Source organism: Pleuronectes platessa, chromosome 8, assembly GCF_947347685.1.
Source record: "Pleuronectes platessa chromosome 8, fPlePla1.1, whole genome shotgun sequence".
Lineage (NCBI taxonomy): Eukaryota > Metazoa > Chordata > Actinopteri > Pleuronectiformes > Pleuronectidae > Pleuronectes > Pleuronectes platessa.
The window spans coordinates 16,660,924-16,681,099 of record NC_070633.1 but is presented as its reverse complement, the minus strand read 5'-3'; the positions used below and the strand labels follow the sequence as shown (position 1 = coordinate 16,681,099).

General features: G+C 41.1%; 3 protein-coding genes across 4 annotated transcripts; 2 read left to right on the top strand and 1 right to left on the bottom strand.

Moving 5' to 3' along the window:
* Window positions 1–5,707: 5,707 nt before the first annotated feature.
* On the bottom strand, window positions 5,708–8,516 carry si:ch211-175m2.5 (uncharacterized protein LOC568697 homolog). Of its 2 annotated transcripts, none has more exons than XM_053428742.1 (6): window positions 8,362–8,516; window positions 8,082–8,242; window positions 7,834–7,992; window positions 7,647–7,746; window positions 7,098–7,228; window positions 5,708–6,563 (listed from the first exon to the last, which is right to left on the bottom strand). In XM_053428742.1, the coding sequence occupies exons 2-6, from the start codon at window positions 8,133–8,135 to the stop codon at window positions 6,273–6,275; spliced, it is 735 nt and encodes a 244-aa protein (XP_053284717.1). In that variant the 5' UTR covers window positions 8,136–8,242; window positions 8,362–8,516; the 3' UTR covers window positions 5,708–6,272. The 2 variants fall into 2 exon arrangements, with proteins under 2 accessions (XP_053284717.1, XP_053284718.1); XM_053428743.1 differs by having other exon boundaries at window positions 8,082–8,207.
* Window positions 8,517–8,746: 230 nt separating this feature from the next.
* On the top strand, window positions 8,747–11,165 carry polr2g (RNA polymerase II subunit G). The gene is made up of 8 exons (XM_053428869.1): window positions 8,747–8,904; window positions 9,182–9,291; window positions 9,505–9,664; window positions 9,859–9,909; window positions 10,011–10,076; window positions 10,283–10,354; window positions 10,512–10,545; window positions 10,877–11,165. Exons 1-8 carry the CDS (start codon window positions 8,893–8,895, stop codon window positions 10,888–10,890), a joined length of 519 nt encoding a protein of 172 aa, XP_053284844.1. The 5' UTR covers window positions 8,747–8,892; the 3' UTR covers window positions 10,891–11,165.
* A 115-nt stretch (window positions 11,166–11,280) lies between these two features.
* Window positions 11,281–18,315, top strand: eef1g (eukaryotic translation elongation factor 1 gamma). The gene is made up of 10 exons (XM_053428868.1): window positions 11,281–11,388; window positions 12,208–12,366; window positions 12,604–12,667; window positions 13,576–13,718; window positions 13,891–14,034; window positions 14,135–14,264; window positions 15,310–15,511; window positions 16,115–16,287; window positions 17,333–17,457; window positions 17,941–18,315. The coding sequence occupies exons 1-10, from the start codon at window positions 11,377–11,379 to the stop codon at window positions 18,097–18,099; spliced, it is 1,311 nt and encodes a 436-aa protein (XP_053284843.1). The 5' UTR covers window positions 11,281–11,376; the 3' UTR covers window positions 18,100–18,315.
* The last annotated feature ends 1,861 nt before the right edge of the window (window positions 18,316–20,176 follow it).

The following is a 20,176-nucleotide window of genomic DNA, read 5'->3' as shown; positions in this document are numbered from 1 at the left end:
GACTATGGGCAGAGAAGGTCTCTGGTTCGTCTCTGGTTCGACTCCACGGAGAGACAACAAAAGACGAACCTGGATTGATCTGTCCAAAAATCCAAGAGTCTCCCTACCCTGTCTAGTGCCCCTGAGCAAGGCACCTTACTCCCCCAACATCTGCTCCCCGAGCGCCTGTACGCGGCTGCTCACTGCTCTGTGTGTACTGCACAAGATGGGTCAAAAGCAGAGATTAAATTTCCCTACCTGCATGAGTGTGCCTTTGCATGACTGTGCATGTGTTTGGGATGAATAAATGCATCTTAATTATTGTCATATTTAAACCATAAACAAGTTGATTGGCGCTTTGGGGCAAAGTAGAAAGGGCAAGAAAATAATAAAATCCATAAGAAAAATAGGTTTGGGCTGAAGCTCTGTCTTATTACCATCCAATATGAGAGTGACCTCTTCCTGCTGAACTCCTGGGCTGGCTTTATTGGTTCAAAGAAATGTTTCGCTGTGTGTTTGTGCGTATGTGCGGCAGGTGCATTGTGGGTAGGTGGGACTCCACAGCAGATCTCGTCCTCCCTCTTTGCTTTTCTCATTTCAGTCCCCATAGACACAACACTCCCACAATCCCCTGGGGCCTGACGACCTTGCTGGATGCTTCAGCCACACCAGATGACGCTCTTTCCCCCTCTTTGCTCTGCGTGTTGCCCGGCCACCTGCTCCTCGGGTGTAAACAGTCTCGCACCTTCACACACTGGTCTGTTCTCTGTCACCATTGACTGTATCATTTTCTATTTATACATTTCTTCGCTGTGCCTTCCTGTTTCGGTAATCTCTTATGGCATTATTTAATTAATTCTGCCATGACACTTTCATCACTGTAATAAGCCCTGATTCATTTCAGTGGGTGTGAAAAAGAGGGGACGGCCTGAATGCAAATGTGATGCTTCACCAAATGAGGGAGCGATGGCGGAGTTGGCTGGGCAGGGGAGTCCTGTCATCCATCAGTCTCCTGTCACTGTCCTGAGGGGTCTCCTCCTCTCTCTCGCTGAGCCAAAACTCCTGTTTCATATGTGAGATGTGCAAATCCCCTCTGAACACATGGCTGCAATTAAACCAGTCAAGTGATATTCATATTCTTGACACACACGAACAAATGAGCACAGCACTTGCGCACGCTCACAAAAGTCTGCCGAGCTGATGATCTTGCCACATTTCAAGGACGAGCGCAGAAAGAGCAGAATTCTGAAATAGTTATTACTACCCGAGATTCAAGCAATAATCTGGAGCCTGAACACGGAGAAAACAGAGAGTTAAAAAAAATACAAAGCAGATAGAAGGCTTTGATGTTTAAGATGGGAATGAAGCCGAAACCAAACACATCACAGGGATAAAACAATCTCCCATCCATCACTGACATTATTAGTTCCAGCGTGCTGCAGAGCTCAGATGACAGGCTGCAGGTCACAGTTGGATGTCCGCATTGACAGCACCTGATCTCCACTATTATTGAAAAACTTGAAAGGGGAAATAAAGGCAGGGGGCCTACACAGCATAATGTAGGCTACCTGTAACTGCCCAGGCAGCCATACATTCAAACATACAATAAAAATAGCAACGGTACGCAAACAAATAAAAACAGCAACTGCATGAATCTCTATATCTCTCTCTCAGCAGCAAAATATGAGATGATGCATGACCTGTAATCCGCAGGCATGAAGTAATCTGAGCGAATGTGCATTTGGATTATCCGTCTGGAATGGCCTAATCTGAAACACTTCTCAAACTGGTTGAGTGAGAGGTCATGAAAGAGCCTCAGCCATGTGGAGAAGGGACGCATTAGTGGTTGCTTCAGAGTTGTCGGGATGATTTGTGGCAGTAAATATGTTTCTGTAGACATGATGTAGAGAGCTACACGTTATCTGCAGTATTTTAACTTCACTTCGGTTCCAGCCCTGAGTTCCTCATGACAGTGATATCAAGTATGTTACTTTCTGTTCCTTCACTCGCGAGTCAGCGCCGTGACTTTTATCATCACGATGTGTTACGTGACAGCTGCTCTGACAGGTCTACCAGCTCCCTGATCAGATTCAGGATGTGCAGACTGACGTTTCTGTTGAACCGATTTTGCCTCACGCTTCCTTGTGAACTGCTTCATATATTAATCCCGGAAAAATTGAAAATTTGCGAACAACAACTAGAAGGTTACCTGAATATATTACCCATACCTGTCCATCAGTATGTTACCTCATTGTGACAGGGATGGGAAAAGGCCATAACCCATACATTTAAATCCAAGGCATAATAAAGTATGTTTTTATTATTTTAAATCATTTTGAGTCAGGCACTTGATTGAACTTCATAATTATCACACTTGTCTTTAAAATTGCTTATTTTCATTGTCTTTTAACTGCTTGTTTGTGCTCGAGGGTCCTGAGAGACAATGATTTGATCCCTGTATGCTTTGCAGATGTGGCTGGAATGACATGAATAAACTGGAAACGTTAATAGGGATCAATGTCAGGAACATCTGTGGGGAGGAATATGATGATAGGATTCAGTTCATGATGCATAATGTAATAATGACTCTTGTCATTCATCACATCTTTTCTTAATTCAAAAAAAGTTTCCCTGGGTGAGATATATTTCATTCAGTGTTTATTTCGAAATCTTACATTTGAGGATGACGCTGCAGCCAACAGTTTTACTGCAAAGATAACAGTACCTTGACCTCTACGTGTTCGCCACATGGAGTGTTTTGTTTTTTTGCTGTAGCTCTCCGTGTCACAGCTGTGTGACTGACTGCATGTTCTATCTCTAATATCGAGTCTGTGGGGATTCGATTCCCAGATTGGGAACAAGTAGCTGCTCTGTTACATGGGAAATGCAATCAAACGCAATTAATGACCCCAGCTGCAAAAGCCCACTGAGCAGACACATTCAACACACACACACACACACACACACACACACACACACACACACACACACACACACACACACACACACACACTCTCACACACACACACACTCACATACACAAGATTGTGCATATATGTAGTTTTGCACTCATACATGTCAACACAAACTTTTTTCGGGGAAATGACACATTCCTAACAGGAGATGATAATGCTCTCATCCTTGCATCTGTCCATTTGCTCATGTCCCATGTGAGCCTGCCTTGTTGTTTGAGTCCTTCTGTACATCTGCATTCACTTCAGTGAGTCACAGAGTGAGAGAACAGCCCTCCTGTCTAAGTAAAGCATAGTTAAAAGAGAAAAAAACATCTGTAAATACGCTCTCTCGTTTAATCTTTACATATGTCATTATATATTTTATTATTCTTTTATGCTCTATCAAACTCAACAGTCAATGATTTGATTTGATTTCTCACTTCGTGTGATGGTTTTAATATTTATTATATGATACAACTACTGTATAGAAGTAGCAAATAAAACATGAACATTGGAACATATTTTTTGATCATTTAGATTATGTGACTTGACTTGTTGGGTTAGGGTTAGGGATTAGGGTTACTGTGGCGACAGAGATTTAAGTGTTGTTCTAATGGTTGGCAGTTGTTGAACACTAAGTTTTTGGATGGTACTATGATTATTAATGTTTAAAAATTCTAATAATTGTAACAGCACTGGTAATACAAGAACAAGAGACCATAACTTGTATACTGCCAAATGCTGAAGGCTATGTCTTCAGGTTGTCTGTCCATATGAACATCTGTACATAAGTCCAGCCGTCACATGTGAGCACAATATTGATATATAACATGTAGATGGTATTTTAGTACAAACATTAACTTTACTTTACGCTCTCAAAGTAAATGTGTTGCCTCGAGAGGGCGTTAGCTTTCAGGGATAGTTTAGCCAAAAATTTAAATCCAGTCGTTATCTCCTCACCACCATGCCGATGGAGGGGTGGCTGACGTGTTTGAATCCACAAGACACTTTAGGAGTTTTCCGACTGTGAAGGTTCGTGTTTCTTTAATTTGATTTCTGACCCCATATATCAACTTCCCCATCTTGTGCCTTCACATCACTGTTGCACATCTGTTTTGAGGCCAGGGGTGTCCAAACTTTAATCCTGAGGGCCACATATAGAAGAAAATACGAAGGTCTAGGCCACTCACGCCGCCACGCCCCCCTGCCCTGGAGCGGACTGTTGACAGTGGGGGGCGTGGCGGCTGTCTGAGGGACAGCTGCAATACAGTGGGCCATAATCCATCACATTACATTTAATTTAACTGACGCTTTTATCCAAAGTGACTTACAATAAGTGCATTCAAGGGTACAAACCCAGAACAACAAGAATCAAGAAAGTTTACATAAGAACAGTCAGGTTTTTAGGCCACTCCTCCTCTCCTCAGTAACAGTGTGAGACTGGAGGATTATCTGACAACATTCAACCTACTATTCAATTGACATGGACAAGATTTGCCCAAACACCCAGAGGAGGCATAAAAGATGGAAAGCCCTTCTTACAAAACCCAAATTCTTATCTCTCTTTGAGTTATGTGGGTTGACTGACTGCGGGAAGTCTGCAGTGAATGACAGGAATACTTTTACATTTATGCTGCATATACAGGTCAGTGTAAGATAACGTTTTTTTAAAGTTTATATTCTGTCAACGTACAGTCAGTTGAAGGGAAAATGTCATCACAGTGTTACAAATTCTAGAGATTTCTCTGTTATTTAGAGTATTTGAGCGGAGCGGTGTCCTGTAGCCTGCAAACTTCACCCTGCAGCTAAACTCTGGATACACAATCAATACAAAGCACTTCAGACCGGCAGGGTCCCATCTTGGAATTTGAACAGATTCATATGTCAAATTAGCTATCATTTCATTTCATATTTATCGCTGAAGTTCATATCGATGTTTAAACAGCAGAAATATGAATCTGATCTTCAGAGAGTCCTCCAGAGGAAACTCTCAGTAAAACGACCTTGACTAATGTGAGTGGAACAACGTGTCTCGAGCTCTTCAAAAGAATTTAATGTGATTATGTTTGTACCTGAAGAAGGAGTAGATATCCTGTTTAGATGACCTTCAGGCACATTGGTTCCTCGGGCTGAAATGCGACAATGACTTGACATTCACAGTCTCTTATGAAATGAAACTTTTTCGCTTGAGTACACGTCTCCCTAAATATTCGAGGCCCAAAGAGGAAACCATAAAATCCTGGAGTGGATCTGAATAAATGGGCAGATCACTGATATATTATTTTTTCACTTTCTTCTTTCTACCAGAATTAATTTAATCTATGATGTAGCACACGACAAATAAATGAAAGTGAACAATCCTGATTAGGATGGAAAATGGGTTATTATTAAGTATAGTTTTTATGTTTTATGTCTTTAATATATTTGAGTGGTACTGGTAACGCTTTTATACATTTTTAGGGCTGCAAGATAGGGCTATGTTTTTATATTTTTGTGAATTTCTAGAGAAATAATGAAGAAATCTTTATCTTTTTCGGTGCAGATACGGATAATGATCTGGATTTATATTATATCCAACAATCTATTTGAAATGATGATTAAATTAAGATTAAGTTAAGGCCCTTCAGTTCTGATGGAGTAATTTAAGAAATTTCAATATGTATATGTGTATGGTGCCATCTGGTGGTGTGACACTGGCTAAGCACTGACTGTGTTCCAGATGAAAAAAAAAAGTATAATTGTAAGAATTAAGTGTTTGAGTCAGAAAAAGCCACTTAGTGTCAAGAACATTTTTATTTAGCAGAAAAGATGATTTTGAGCTGGTAAATAATTTTAAACACATCATTCTGCAGCACATGGTGATAAAGATTCTTTCAGTTGATTTCATAAACAAGAAGATAAACAGTTGCCTTGGGACTGAATTTAAGCTATTTATCATGGGTGTTAATATAAAAGTGTCTTTGTATATTAAAATATAATATATATGAACAGATCTTATTTAATAGAGTTAAAAAACAACTGATACTATTATGAACTTTATCATTACACTGCAAACATACAACTGCACAAATATTTCAATCCCCCCCACGACCACCACAGCAAGTGTCAAATAAAAAACTTACACCAAAAATTCTAAATGTCAAAGAAAATAAACAAACTTACAAAATCAGACATTCGCCCTCAGGTAATCAATTGACCACGTAAATTATTTGTAGACAAGAGCGGTCCGCATGTAACAGAGTCCTGGAGTTATAGACAGGCCCATCTCTTTCTCTCCTTCAAAAGCACACTCACACACACAAACACAAGCGTTGAGCAGGACTGTTGTTTGTGTCTCTTTCACTTGTGCTCCCCCCCTGCCTTCTCCTTGCTCTTGTCCTTGGGAACACGGCCCATGTTGTAAAACTCTGGGTTCGGCCTCATGTCGGTGAGGTGGGCGAGCCTGTTGGACATGGCAAAGAATGCGGCGATGGCAGCGATGTCCCAGGCATCCTCGTGGTCAAAGCCTACTTCCTCTAAAGACTGGAAGTGCTGCTCCGTGATGGTGTCGCTGCGACACACGGCCATTGCAAAGTCCAGCATGGCGCGCTCCCTAGGTCCCAGCTCTGCGTTCTCATAGTTAGTAATGACCTGGATGAGGGCAGGGAGAGGGCTGGTTAGTGGAACTATTTGGTTTGCCTTGTTTGTTTTACAGTAAGGAAGGAAACCAACAAAACTGAATGTATAAGTCATAACAAGGAGGAGAAATATATGGATGTGAAAATGGGAATAATTGAAACTGATACAAGGAACAAGAAAGATGTATTTCTCCTTTTCTTCTAATATTAAACACAGTGAAATTTTGCAACATGAAAGTTGGCAGTTGCAGTGTGTATGTGATGAGTCACCATCTCGACCAAGGATGTTCTTTTTTTAACAAATGTCTGATTGTTAGTTGGTTCAATTGTGCAGGAGGATTACAACCCAAATACTGAACATATACACAAAGCTTGGTGGAAGGATGGGACATGGGCCAACAAAGAAAACATTAAATTTTGGCACGGATCTGGGATTAGTTTTTCTTTTCCTCTTTCTTAAACATTGCGAGAGAGGAATATTCACAGATAAAAACAAGCATATTTAGGAGGCTGATATCTATGGCCAAAAATCAGTAGAAGGTGATACCTGATCAGACAGAGTGGGCTTCTTGGAGAAGATGCGGTGCAGTGCACTGTGGGATACCACACAGTAAAGACACTTGTTGTGGATGCTGGTTGCGACTACAATCAGCTCACGATCTGCCTTGGTTAAACTGCCTGGAAGACATTAGACACTGAATAAATATTAAATCAGGGCAAACATCACGTGGACGAACTAACGACACACAAAGACAGTGTCTGACGCACTCCTGCACATAAATTTGAAACATGCAAACCAAAATGATATGTAACTGATATCGTGCATAACCTGCACATCCTGACACTGTTTAATCTGAAGGCGTCTCTGTCATGTGGTGGAGGAGGTGTCGTCATCATCATAAGTGTCAATACTGTTTCAGGGAGGCCATGGTGGAAAAACTACATACCACTTAACCACCATCATAGAATCACACCCTGACACATCTAAACACCCATTTACACAGACACAGACACATCTTCACACACACACACACACACACACACACACACACACACACACACACACACACACACACACACACACACACACACACACCTGTCTCCTTGTTCATTAGTTCATTGTAGTAGGTGAAGAAAGCTCTGAACTCTGCAGGCCTGTGAGAGAGCACTTTGAAGACATTTGGCAAAAAGCCTCCCTGTGAATACAACAACAACAACAGGAATTAAAACAAGTGCAGCAAAGTTGAATGTCCCACTTATTCACGTGTTGATTTACTTTTTACCTTGGACTCAACTTCCTCCATGAGCTCCACTATATCATAAGGCAAGTCTTTCTTGTTGGGGACAGGGTAGCGGCTGATCTTCTCCGGAGGAGGGTCACTGGACAGAAGTCTTGTTCCCGTAACTGCAGCCACATTCCCCCGGGACCGGAGCGCCGCCGCCTGGCCGTGGGACCAGAGGGAACATGGGGGTCATGTGGGGACAGGGTCAAAGGCAGCGAGGAGAATTGAGAGAATCTACGAGTACTTACAAGCACTGTGAACGCAGGGGGACGAAACAACTTGGAGATGAGGTTACTCGCCATGACACTGCCTGGAACTTGCACAGTTACGGAGTCCTGGGAGGGTCAGATCACGGCAAGAGTTTTTCTTGCTTCCTGTAATGTCGCAGGACTGTATTTTAGGTAATCGTCTGGAGGGCGTGTCCATACGAAAAGACGAGAGATTATTGATAAATCAGTCACGATCATAATATAATCAGATCACGTACTAAAATTCAACCCATCACATATTGACTGACATCACAATTACCTGTAAGGGAATTTTGGACAAACTGATGATCAGAGGAAGATCAATCCTGGGAAACTAGTCCAGTGGTTTATGAATACAACCTCTCTGTTGACATCGGCGCATAGTCGGACTGGCCAATCACAGGGCAGCACTGAGTCAAGCCCGCTGTCTGTCGACGCGCTCCTGCACTACCCCTCCACATCGCCAGGGGTCGGACTTTATGTGTGGCGCGGACTGTCGCCATGCTTTGCTTCTATTTTCTGTTGTTTGGAGTCGAAATAAATCATTACTCAATGTTTATAAATACGTATCTAGTTATATAGTATCATATCCATTTACTTATTTGTGTATTTGTATGAGATATTTATTCAATAGACCGAATTCTTCTTGAAAGGCAACAACAGTCTCATTTCATCTATGGTTCACCCGCTGACCCGGAAGAGACTGTGTAGCGAATGAGCGTCCGGTTTTCATTCAAAGACTGAGATGCGGTGGTTCTAAGTTTTCAAAACAACAATACTAACCAAGGTCTAGTTGGACATCATACCCGAGATGTTTTACCATGTAAGTACGAGTATTGTTATCACTGTACGAGCTGGCTAATGGCAGAGAACGGACGTTCATTTTAGAAAGGTGTGATTACCGTGATCGCTGCTTGGCTAGCATTGCTAGAGTAGCTAAACAAAACTTATCCAATATTGTTTTTGTTTCGATCATTTGCTGACACATCCACGTATCCCCCTTTCATGGCATAAACAGCTAATACAGGCCCACGTTCATATGCTCTTGAACTGTTATTGCATCATTAATAACTGAAATCTTGTACTTTTTCTGCTCACAGATTTCGTTGGAGCATGAAATCTTGCTACACCCGAGGTACTTTGGTCCGAACCTCCTCAACACCGTGAAGCAGAAGCTTTTTACAGAGGTGGAGGGAACCTGTACTGGCAAGTGAGTGGCTGCAACACTCAGCTATATGCAGGAGATTTAAATGTAATGGATTGATACATTGTTATGATAATATATGGATCAGATGTTAGTGAAGTTCCGCAGACCTAAATCACACGCATCTTTACATTAGTTCACTCTATTCTATAAATATATTAGTGTTGCATTCATATTCCAGCATGGATACGACCCCTCTTGTGAATTTCTTTCTTTCAGGTATGGCTTTGTGATTGCAGTCACCACCATTGACAACATTGGGGCAGGTGTAATCCAGCCAGGCAGAGGGTTTGTCCTGTACCCAGTCAAGTACAAGGCCATTGTGTTCCGCCCATTTAAGGGGGAAGTGGTGGACGCTGTGGTCACTCAAGTCAACAAGGTGAGCAACAGTGCATTGCATCTTCTTAAAACCTGTGATCACATGTGCACACTGTGATTCCAGTTAGATATAAAATTGTATGTTGTCATTTAGAGCAAGATAATTATTGTTGTATATGTTTAAGTGGAATAGAAGTCTTTATTATTGAATCACACAGTTTTGAACTTTGTTATATATTTCAACGTTTCTTACAGGTTGGATTGTTCACAGAAATCGGTCCCATGTCTTGCTTCATCTCTCGCCATGTGAGTCCGTGTGACATCTATAGTTGCCGCCTGAATTGCTTGCCTTTGGTACATGTTTATATTTATATCATATATCTTGTCTTCTCTTGTTTGTTTTTTAGTCCATCCCTTCAGAAATGGAGTTTGACCCCAATTCCAACCCTCCTTGTTATAAAACAGTTGATGAGGTAAGAATATTTAGTGTTATTTGTATTATAACCTATAACATAATTATTAAGCAAAAAAATGGTTTTCGGCTGAAAATATTTCACTGTTTTGGGTTTTAACAGCTTTTTTAAATTAAACAATTAAATATGAAGATCCAGATCATTATTATCCCACTTGTGTTAAAGAAGACATGTTTTTTTTAATGATTTCCTCTGTTTTTTTCAAGGACATTGTTATCCAGCAAGACGATGAGATCCGGCTCAAGATTGTTGGAACAAGAGTGGATAAGAATGACATTGTAAGTGTATTCTTTCTTCAACAAAGGACCAATGTTTCTGCATCAATACAGGAAAAGATGTGTGACCTAATGTCAGATGTTACAATGTAATTCATAAAATAATAAAGTGCATGATAATGTACTGGATTATGCAAACAAGTTTTTCTTTGTTTTTCAGTTTGCTATTGGATCCCTCATGGATGACTATCTGGGTGAGTTTTATACCTCAGAACTCTGTCATACAGGTGGTAGATGTGCTCATTAGACGGTCATTAATTGATTTATGTCTATTCAATTATATGAAATTATAAAACACAATCAGGCAATTGTGATTCATTGTTTGATAAAATATATATATATATATTTTATGTGACAAATATAGGAGTCCTTAGGCTTGTACTGAAAATTATTCTCAACATACCCAGGATATCTCTTTGTTGTTCAAACTGAGTAACAACTACAGTGTTGCTAACTGGTTTTACAACCACAGTTATTGCTCTGCGATTTTTTTATATTGAAGTTCTCATCCTCTCTTTTTTCCAGGTCTTGTGAGCTGATTCACACCAGAGGATGCACGGGGAACATCTTATGTAGTAGTGTCTTTCATTGTAATAATGGATATTTTTCTACAGTGTTGATATGGTTTGGTGACAGGCAGTGAAGCCCACAGCTACTTTTGTTTTATTATCACACTGCACAGACCGTATTTTAATTTTTTTTATTGGAAGTGATGCATTCTGTTTTTCTTTCATATTGAATTCCTAATTTCCATCTCAACTGTATGTTTGTTTTTCTGTATGCGGGCAGTAATAAAGTATTGTATTGGTTCTTATATATTTGTTTTATCTTTTTTTGTTTTAAATAACTACATTCATGTCTAGTTTTAAATCTATTGCATTATGCTGAAACGTGGCAGAGCTTCACCCTGACGTACAAATCCAGAGCCGAAATGTGAACGCGGAAGTGTCACGGGCGCGCACGTCTGCTGGGCGTAAATACGTCAGAGCAGCGCGCCCTCGGTCTTTCTTTCTCTCGTCCTGAAGATGGCGGCAGGGGTGAGTAAAATGGAGAGATGGCCACAGATACCACTGCCTGCGATCTTTCAGACTCAATCCGCTTTGCATCCGTCGCATCCGAGCTCTTTTTGGACTTCTCTCGGTATGATTCGTGTCCTGAGCGTGAGATGGAGCAGATACCGTGTTTATTTATGGACATTTTCATTCAGTTAGCTTGTGCTACACCGACGTAGCATTGTAAATGAATGACGCCCATCTCCTGGCGGAGGCTAGTGCCACGTTACCCTTAGCTATTTTCATTATGTGGAAATGACTAGCTACATTCTTAAATATCTCACTTTAATCCTAGTTTTGTTGTCGCCCGGTTTGAGTTGTGTTTTCTTTAGCTTTAGGGTTTGAAGGAAACCCCTTGGATTTTCTATGAGAGGGCATGATGCTAGTTAGCCTTTGAAGCTAACAAATAGCCACGTGAATAACTTGGGTTTTTGTTTGGGGCTCGTGTCCAAAACTATATTTGATCGTGGTAGTTCGCTTTTGTAAGTTATAATTAGGCGTCTTTGAAAGTGTCACCATGTCTCCTTTCATTTCAAGTGTGTAAGATGTGGCTAACCATCAGGCTTTAAATGGCTTCATTCATTTGCGTCATCAAAACTCAAAGTCCCATCATGCCCTGTAACTGGAGTGATGTACCAGTTTTAGCTCTAGAAGTTTCAACGTTATTTAACTGTAGTTTATATGACATTGATATGAAAACTTTAAGACAACTCCACATGTAGCTGTCCTAAATAAAAAATTGTCACAAATTATTTCAAATTAAATCAAAGTTTTACTTTAAATTGTTTTGTCTCCTCATTTCAGACTCTGTACTCGTACCCAGAGAACTGGCGGGCGTTCAAGGCCCAGATTGCAGCCCAGTACAGTGGCGCTCGCCTCAAAGTCGCCAGCAGCTCCCCTGCCTTCACCTTCGGGCAGACGAACCGCACTCCTGCCTTCCTCAGCAACTTCCCCCTGGGCAAGGTGAGTGCTACCGGTTTAGTTGGTTTAATGGTATTGTCTCAGTTAAGCTGTGTTTTAAATTCAAAGGCCTTCCATCTTAGTCACTCTGGTTGCAATGTTAGGGATGAATATAACAAACGATGAATATATATTCCTCACGTCAACTTATTCACTAGTTTTAAACTGGTTTGACTACACTGGTGTTGTGTGACTACTAGATTCTGTGATAAACTAAATAAGTCATTGTTTTGTTTACAGGTACCAGCCTACCAGGGAGATGACGGCTTCTGTCTGTTTGAGAGCAATGCCATTGCTCATTACCGTAAGTCTAAATTGGATCAATAATCGAATGCTTAGTTTTACCCACTCTGGGTTAGGATGTTCATTCAGAACAGTGATTCTCAACAATGGGGGGTTGCAAGATACTATTTGGAGACATCGACATGGTTGTAAGATGATCAATGTTTGTCCAACTGATAGGAAATGATTTAGAAGCGGCGTTGGGGGGGGTTTGAGAGTCAGTCTTATTGGTAATGAATTGGTGCAGAGGCAAATTGAGAAAAAAAAACTGAAATCCACTGGGGAAAGCTGTGTGTGACCCCCCCCCCCCCCCCCCCCCCCCGTCTTTGGGCAAGGCAGTGTCCATATATGGCACCAAGTCTTAATCTGACAGGGGAAGAAAAACAGAACCAAGTTCATCCCAGTCAGCTCTGTTTAGTGAGTTAAAGGCTGGTTCATGCTATGGGCACATTGAACAAAAATTTTACCCAAAATGTAAGTGTATTTTTGGGGATTGCCTTCACAATTGACTAAGACTTTAGCAAATGGCTCCACCGCTGACTCTAAACTGCCAGTGAGGGTATTCTGGCCTTGCAACAGCTGCTTGGTGGCTTAGGGGGAAAGAAAAAAATAAATCTTAGTGCATCATGTTACCACATGATTTAATTGGACCATTTCTGAGGACTTTAAATGTTTGTCACTGGTTTAGAGTTTCATCTTTGCATGTGTCTGTCCAGTAAGCTAAACTAATTTCAGATTCTTTAAATATTTTTTTTCCGCGGTGGATTATATATTCATTGTTGAGGTGGGCCAACAGTAGCATATGGTTACCTGTACTCCTAAAAGGAATGCAACCATTATCAGGTCATTGGATGACTAAATATTTTATTTCCCTGTTAATTTGCAACACTCATTTATTGATTTCTTAAATGTCAAATTTTTCAATTGCAGTGAGCAATGAGGCCCTGCGCGGTGCCACTCCCCAGGCCGCAGCCCAGGTGATGCAGTGGGTGAGCTTCACTGACTCGGAGATCATCCCACCAGCCAGCGCATGGGTCTTCCCCACCCTGGGAATCATGCAGTTCAACAAACAGGTATGTTACTCAGCATTTCTTAAACAAACATAAGACTTAAATGATTATTTGGTGGAGAGTGGGTGCAAGTTGGCCAGAGTGCACTGCCCTGCTGTTGTGACTTGGCACTTAATTATATAGCAGGTTTCAAATGTAATCCTGCATCGTCATGTTTTTATCTGGCTCTCTGCAGGCCACAGAGCAGGCCAAGGAGGACATGAAGAAAGTCCTCACAGTGCTGAACCAACACCTGAGCACCCGTACCTTCCTTGTGGGAGAGAGGATCAGCCTAGCTGACATCACTGCGGCCTGCTCCATGCTCTGGCTCTACAAACAGGTTTGATGTGCACACCACAGCTAACATTGACAGTTCATGTGTAGTGATTTGAGTCTAGATGCTCTTTCAAGATATTTAACCTCTTCTTTCTAACCTCTAGGTCCTTGAGCCTTCTTTCCGTCAGCCGTACCCTAATGTGACCCGCTGGTTTGTCACCTGTGTCAACCAGCCCCAGTTCAAGGCTGTCCTCGGAGAGGTCAAGCTGTGTGACAAGATGGCCCAGTTTGATGGTAATTCAACAATGACATCAGAGTTCACACTACATTAGCACATAACCACTCCTTTGAAGGGTGACATTAGTCATTTTCTGTCTCTAAATTCTTGTTCAGCTGAAATGCAATTAGTTTTGTAGCCTTATAGGTTTTTTTTTTTTTTTTTTACATTTAAACAGCCATTGTGCAAATCTTGTCAAATTGCTTGGAACAGTTCACTTTTTATTTACGAAGTCCTTGCCAGATAGTAGCCCCAGTGAAGGGGCTACTCAATATGTGGACCTTGTCCACGTCACCACTTTTTTATGATGGATTTTGAGTTGGGCATCGAGAATTCTTGAACATTCGCTATGGCTCGGTTGGGTTTTAAGCCTAAATCTGCAACCCACATCTGTTTAGTTTCGTTTTGACCCATATTTAAGGGAAGTGGATTTTTGAAATGTTCTGAGAACACAAACCAATGCTGCTTAAGAATTATTTTAAAGCGACCACTGCTTCTTAAACATTGTTTTTACTCAAGATATTCACTCCCTCCTTAAGTCCTTTTGAGAATTAGGAAAAACTAGGAGTGTAATTGGCTGATCAGTAAAGGAAAAAATCCTGTTGTCTGTTATTAAAGATTACATGCTTGCACTAATTAGTCGTCCCATTTGTAAACACATAGTGTCCCCTGTCTGGGCAAGGCAGTGTCCATTAATGGCACAAAGTCTTAATCTGACGGGGGAAGAGAAACTTAAAAACAAAGTTCATCCCAGTCAACTCCGTTTGTGAGTTAAAGGCTGATTCATGCTTTGGTTACACTAAGAACCACCGACAGTGGTACTGAAATGGAAGGGTGTCATTAATCATTTTCTGTTCCTACATTGTTCAGCTGAAATAGAATTAATTTTGTAGCCTTATATATATTTTTTTTTTACATCTAAATGGGTGTTGTGCAAATCTTGTAAAATTACCTGAATAATTCACTTTTTATTTCCAAAGTCCTTGCCAGATAGTAGCCCCAGAGAAGGCTAATCCAAAGACATTACACATGAACATGTTTTTCATTGTTCCATTTCTCCAGCCAAGAAGTTTGCAGAGATGCAGCCCAAGAAAGAGTCTCCCCCTAAGAAGGAGAAGGCAGCAAAAGAGGCAGCCAAGCCCCAGGAGAAGAAAGAGAAGAAAAAGGAAGAGAAAAAGCCTGAACCAGAAGACCTCGATGAGTGTGATGCTGTTTTGGCTGCTGAGCCCAAAGCCAAGGACCCCTATGCACACCTGCCAAAGAGGTAAACATCTGCAGGCGGTCCTTCTCCGTGGGGTTAGTTTTTGTAATGCATTTTAATTTTGCCCTCCAGATTTGTCTCATGTCTAGCTAATAGTTATAAGCTTTCTGAATGTATTCTAGATGGAAGAATGTGTAAATGGTCTCATTCCATCCAATCCCTTCAGCAAATCATTTCTGAGTACTTCCCCTTGAGTTAAAATGAGTACTAATTAGTGGGTGGATGGTGTTTACTCCATGACACATTTGATTGTCACATTGAATTGCTCACAAGCAAAGATGTGTGGTGTACACAGTGTTGGTCAGTAGCGGGCCTGTAAACTTAACTTGGGAAAGCTGTGTGTGACATCATCCCCCCCTCCCCCCTGTCTTTGGGCAAGGCAGTGTCCAGTTATGGCACCAAGTCTTAATCTGACAGGGGAAGAGAAACAGAACCAAGTTCATCCCAGTCATCTCTGTTTAGTGATTTAAAGGCTGGTTCATGCTATGGGCACATTTAACAATATCATAGATTCAAACTGTATTTTTATTTTACAATATCTGCTCACGTTGTCTCGTATGTACAGAAAGCAGATGTGTTCATGACCTGATCCTTTCTGTTTTTTAGCACATTTGTTATGGATGAGTTCAAGAGGAAGTACTCCAACGAGGACACACTGAAAGTAGCCCTTCCCCACTTCTGGGAGCACTTTGACAAAGAGGGGTATTCCATCTGGTACAGCCAGTACAAATTCCCAGAGGAGCTTACATTGGCGTTCAAGAGCTGCAACCTTATCACAGGTGAGACACTGCAGCAGCCATTAGAACAAATGCATTGATCTAAGGAAGTAACTTAAGCATCGTGTCATTTCTGTCAATGCGCAGTCAATGATTTAACCTGTTTATCTACATAGTCAACATACTCTAGTAGCTCAGTGTTTGGAAAGGGAGCTTAGAAATTGAGATTGATGTAATTTATAATACACAGGTACTGATCAGTAGAATCTTGTGTTCTACCATGACCTTCAATAAAGGAAAACTTTGTGCGAGAACTTGAATGACGGGCAGTAATAATCTAGTCATTGAGTGTCGAATCAGAGCAGCTGCTCAAAATATTTGCACCTAATCCACCTCATTTTTTTTTTTTAATGATGGATTTTGAGCTGGGTAAGAATTCTTGAACATAGTTCAAGAATTTGGTGGGTTTGGTTGTAAACCTAAATCTGTAACCCACATCGGTTTAGTGTAGTTTTGACCCATATTTAAGGGAGGTGGATTTCTGACATGTTCTGAGAACACAAACCAATGCTGCCTTAAAAATTAAGTTGCCGCTGCTTCTCTAAAAATATTTTTACAAAAAATATTCAGTCCCTCTTTAGTGCTTTTGAGAATTAATTGTCTTATCAGTAAAGAAAAATCGCACTGTCTGTTATTAAAGAATACACGCTTGCACTAATTAGTCGTCCTGTTGGTAAACACATCGTGTCCCCTGTCTGGGCAAGGCAGTGTCCATTAATGGCACAAAGTCTTAATCTGACGGGGGAAGAGAAACTTAAAAACAGAGTTCATCCCAGTCAACTCCGTTTATGAGTTAAAGGCTGATTCATGCTTTGTTTACACTAAGAACCACGAGGTACTGAAATGTCACTTAAGTTCTTAGTTTGAGACTTTTTGGCATTTTTGAAATGCTGAAGGGAAGTGAGTCACCTAGAAACTTTCTGGAGTATTTATTATACTGCAAATGGTGCATTGTTCACTGTCGAGTAAAATTTCTTCCACACTTAACATTGTTGATTTATGTCGCTATTCAGTGTTAAAATGTCTTTGACTCGTATGTTGTTAACAGGTATGTTCCAGCGCCTGGACAAACTGAGAAAGACTGCCTTTGCTAGTATCTGCTTGTTTGGCACCAACAATGACAGCTCCATCTCTGGTCTGTGGGTCTTCAGAGGCCAAGAGCTGGCTTTCCCTGTAAGTTTTCACAATCTTTGAACACACTTTGCATGTCCCCTGTCTGGGCAAGGCAGTGTCCATTCATGGCACCAAGTCTTAATCTGATGGGGGAAGACAAACCTGAGACCATGTTCATCCCAGTCTACTCTGATTGTGAGTAAAAGGCTGATTCATGCTATGGGCACATTTAAAATCATAGTCAGAATTGTAATTTCAGTTTTAAGTTGAGCTGTCTGTCCAGCTTTAGTTTGAGCCTCCATCTCTGGATTGCGGCTCAAAATTACATGGTGTGAGACGGAGACAAAGAAAATGTCTCATTGATAAATTCTTTGGCTGCATCTTTCCTGGTTTGCATTTGAATGCATTGTATTTGAAGTATTCCCTGTTAGATATGCTGACCCGAGTACTCACCTGATTACCAGGGGTGTCTGTTATCTGCTGTTCAAACCTGCAGGGTAATTAGCTACAATCTTATAACTGTTTTGTATCTTCCTCCTCCAGCTGTCTCCAGACTGGCAGATCGACTATGAATCATACGACTGGCGCAAGCTGGATTGTGACAGCGAAGAGTGCAAGACCATGGTCAAGGAGTACTTTGCCTGGGAGGGAGAATTTAAGCATGTGGGTAAACCCTTCAACCAGGGCAAGATCTTCAAGTGAAAAGGACTCTGGGACAGGACGGTGTAAAGAAAGCACTCGGCGCTTCAGCTCTTCAAAACTTAAACCTATGGACTTTCAGCCAACACGTGCTTACTTATCTTCAAGAACGACTTGGATCAACAGTGTTTAAAGACAAATGAAATATTTCAGTGGCCCCAAACTGGTTTTTTGTTCGACCTGCGAAATAAAGCATTTTCCATAATGCAATCTGTGGGATTTCATGTCTGGTGTATGATTTCATTCTAAATGCCTATAAAAAATTAAAACCCATCTACAAGCGCATTTATCTTTGTAAGTCTTTTCCTGTCAAGACAACCACCCAGGAAAACGACAAATTGAGAAAGTAAATTATTTGCTACACACAAAGCTCATTAAAAGTATATTCCCTTGATACACTGACTCCCTGGTTTGGTTCAACAGTGCGCTCTAATGACTCCACCTAACATTTATACTGGGTGTGGTAGGATGAAATCTTTTATCTAAACTTTCAACAAAGCTTTTTAGCTCCATATCAAGAGACTGACATTTAAGATTTACTAAATGTACTTGATTTTCTGCTTGATATTAATTTGGGAATGAGCCAATGCATTTAGCATATGGAAAACTCGTTTGCTGTTGTACTCCAAAGCAGTTGCTCTGCCTTGAACAGTGTTGGTTGCAGTACCCTCTACCGTCTGCAGAGGTCAGACAAAGACTTGACACTGAGATAAGGTTGAATGAGCCTCATCCAGCAGAGAACCAATGAGTGGCCAGAGCTCTGGTTTGCACAAACTAAGACAAGAATGTCATCTGCTTTAAACTATGGGCTCTTGTTTTGATGTTGCTTGTTCTTCCATAAGGAGAGGAAGCCTGGAACAAATCTTGATGAAAAACGGTCAAAAACAAAACTAACTTCTTCAGAATCCTCTTGAACAAGATACCAAGACTTACCATAAAGTTTATTGAAATGCTTTAGTTAAATCCACGTACATGAACTATGATGAACTTAGAAATGCCTGGAAACTGACTCACACCAATTGAGAGTTTTTGTGACAGGCTGTTGTGCGATCTGACAGATGTAAAACATCTCTGGGTTTGATCACACCCAGCTCAAGTACAAAAAGGCCTGTTTCAGAGCCTACCTCTGTAAGATAGTGTCCTTATTCCTCATTACAAGAAAAGACCATGAAAACACCATTTCAAGTAAAAAAAAACATCCTTTAATTAGCTCTCTTTTATCGCGATGGAGGACAAACATGTTTTTAAAGCCAGTGAATTTGTATGTGCCAGGTCAACAATGCTGCCAGGGTGAAGACAAAGGACTTGATTCGATCGGACACACCCAACTGTGTGAAAGTTTGTGCAACAATTTGGATCATTTGTTGGCCGTTTGCACACCTGCATCCAGGCTTATATTTTCACCACTGGCCTGGCTGATTTCTTTGTCCGGTTCATTGTTTGTTCTACATTCAGTACAGCAAACCAGGACACCTGGACCCGCCCATATAATATTTAGTGATGTTAACATTATGAATTCACATTATCTTGAAATATAGCTTTGTGATGTTGGGTTTTAGAACAGTTATCTTTTGTTTTGTTCTGAGGTTTAGAAAACCCTGGGTGGGTCTCTTTGTTTCTGACACGCACTCACATACATGAGAGATGCACGTCCCGGAGTGAGTCAAATGTGTCGTTTTTTCCAGCTTACTAAGCATGAGTCAAGATTCCTTTGGCGCAACCATCATCCACTGTAGTTTTGAATCAGGGAGGCCATTTTAGTTTGTTCTGTGGTCTCATGGAAATCAGAAAATGGAAATGTTCCCATAACAGTGAAGCGCCCAAGTCCTTGAACACATGACTCACCCATCCTGTGGATCACGGTGGAAGAGGGCTGTAACTTGAGCAAATAACTTCGGCTTCACCCACAGTATCGCAGCAGTTACAACACTGCTGATGACTAACCCTTTGATTGCCGAAGGAGTGGCGTTACAAAGGCCTTTTCATCTCTCAATCACAGATACTTTTAATGTCAGCACAACGCACACGGTTTTACGGCTTTTGGGGTGATTTTCTTGTGCAGAGGTAGCAACACAAAGTC

Coding starts and splice junctions, on each gene's coding strand:
- si:ch211-175m2.5 (XM_053428742.1), bottom strand. CDS start 8,135: ATGGCGAGTAACCTCATCTCCAAGTTGTTTCGTCCCCCTGCGTTCACA. Junction 7,229..7,646: donor ACTAATGAACAAGGAGACAG/GTGTGTGTGTGT, acceptor AATGTCTTCCAG/GCAGTTTAACCAAGGCAGAT. Junction 6,564..7,097: donor AGCCCACTCTGTCTGATCAG/GTATCACCTTCT, acceptor GCCCTCATCCAG/GTCATTACTAACTATGAGAA.
- polr2g (XM_053428869.1), top strand. Junction 9,292..9,504: donor GAGGGAACCTGTACTGGCAA/GTGAGTGGCTGC, acceptor TCTTTCTTTCAG/GTATGGCTTTGTGATTGCAG. Junction 9,665..9,858: donor TGGTCACTCAAGTCAACAAG/GTGAGCAACAGT, acceptor CGTTTCTTACAG/GTTGGATTGTTCACAGAAAT.
- eef1g (XM_053428868.1), top strand. Junction 14,265..15,309: donor CAAGATGGCCCAGTTTGATG/GTAATTCAACAA, acceptor CCATTTCTCCAG/CCAAGAAGTTTGCAGAGATG. Junction 16,288..17,332: donor GAGCTGCAACCTTATCACAG/GTGAGACACTGC, acceptor TGTTGTTAACAG/GTATGTTCCAGCGCCTGGAC.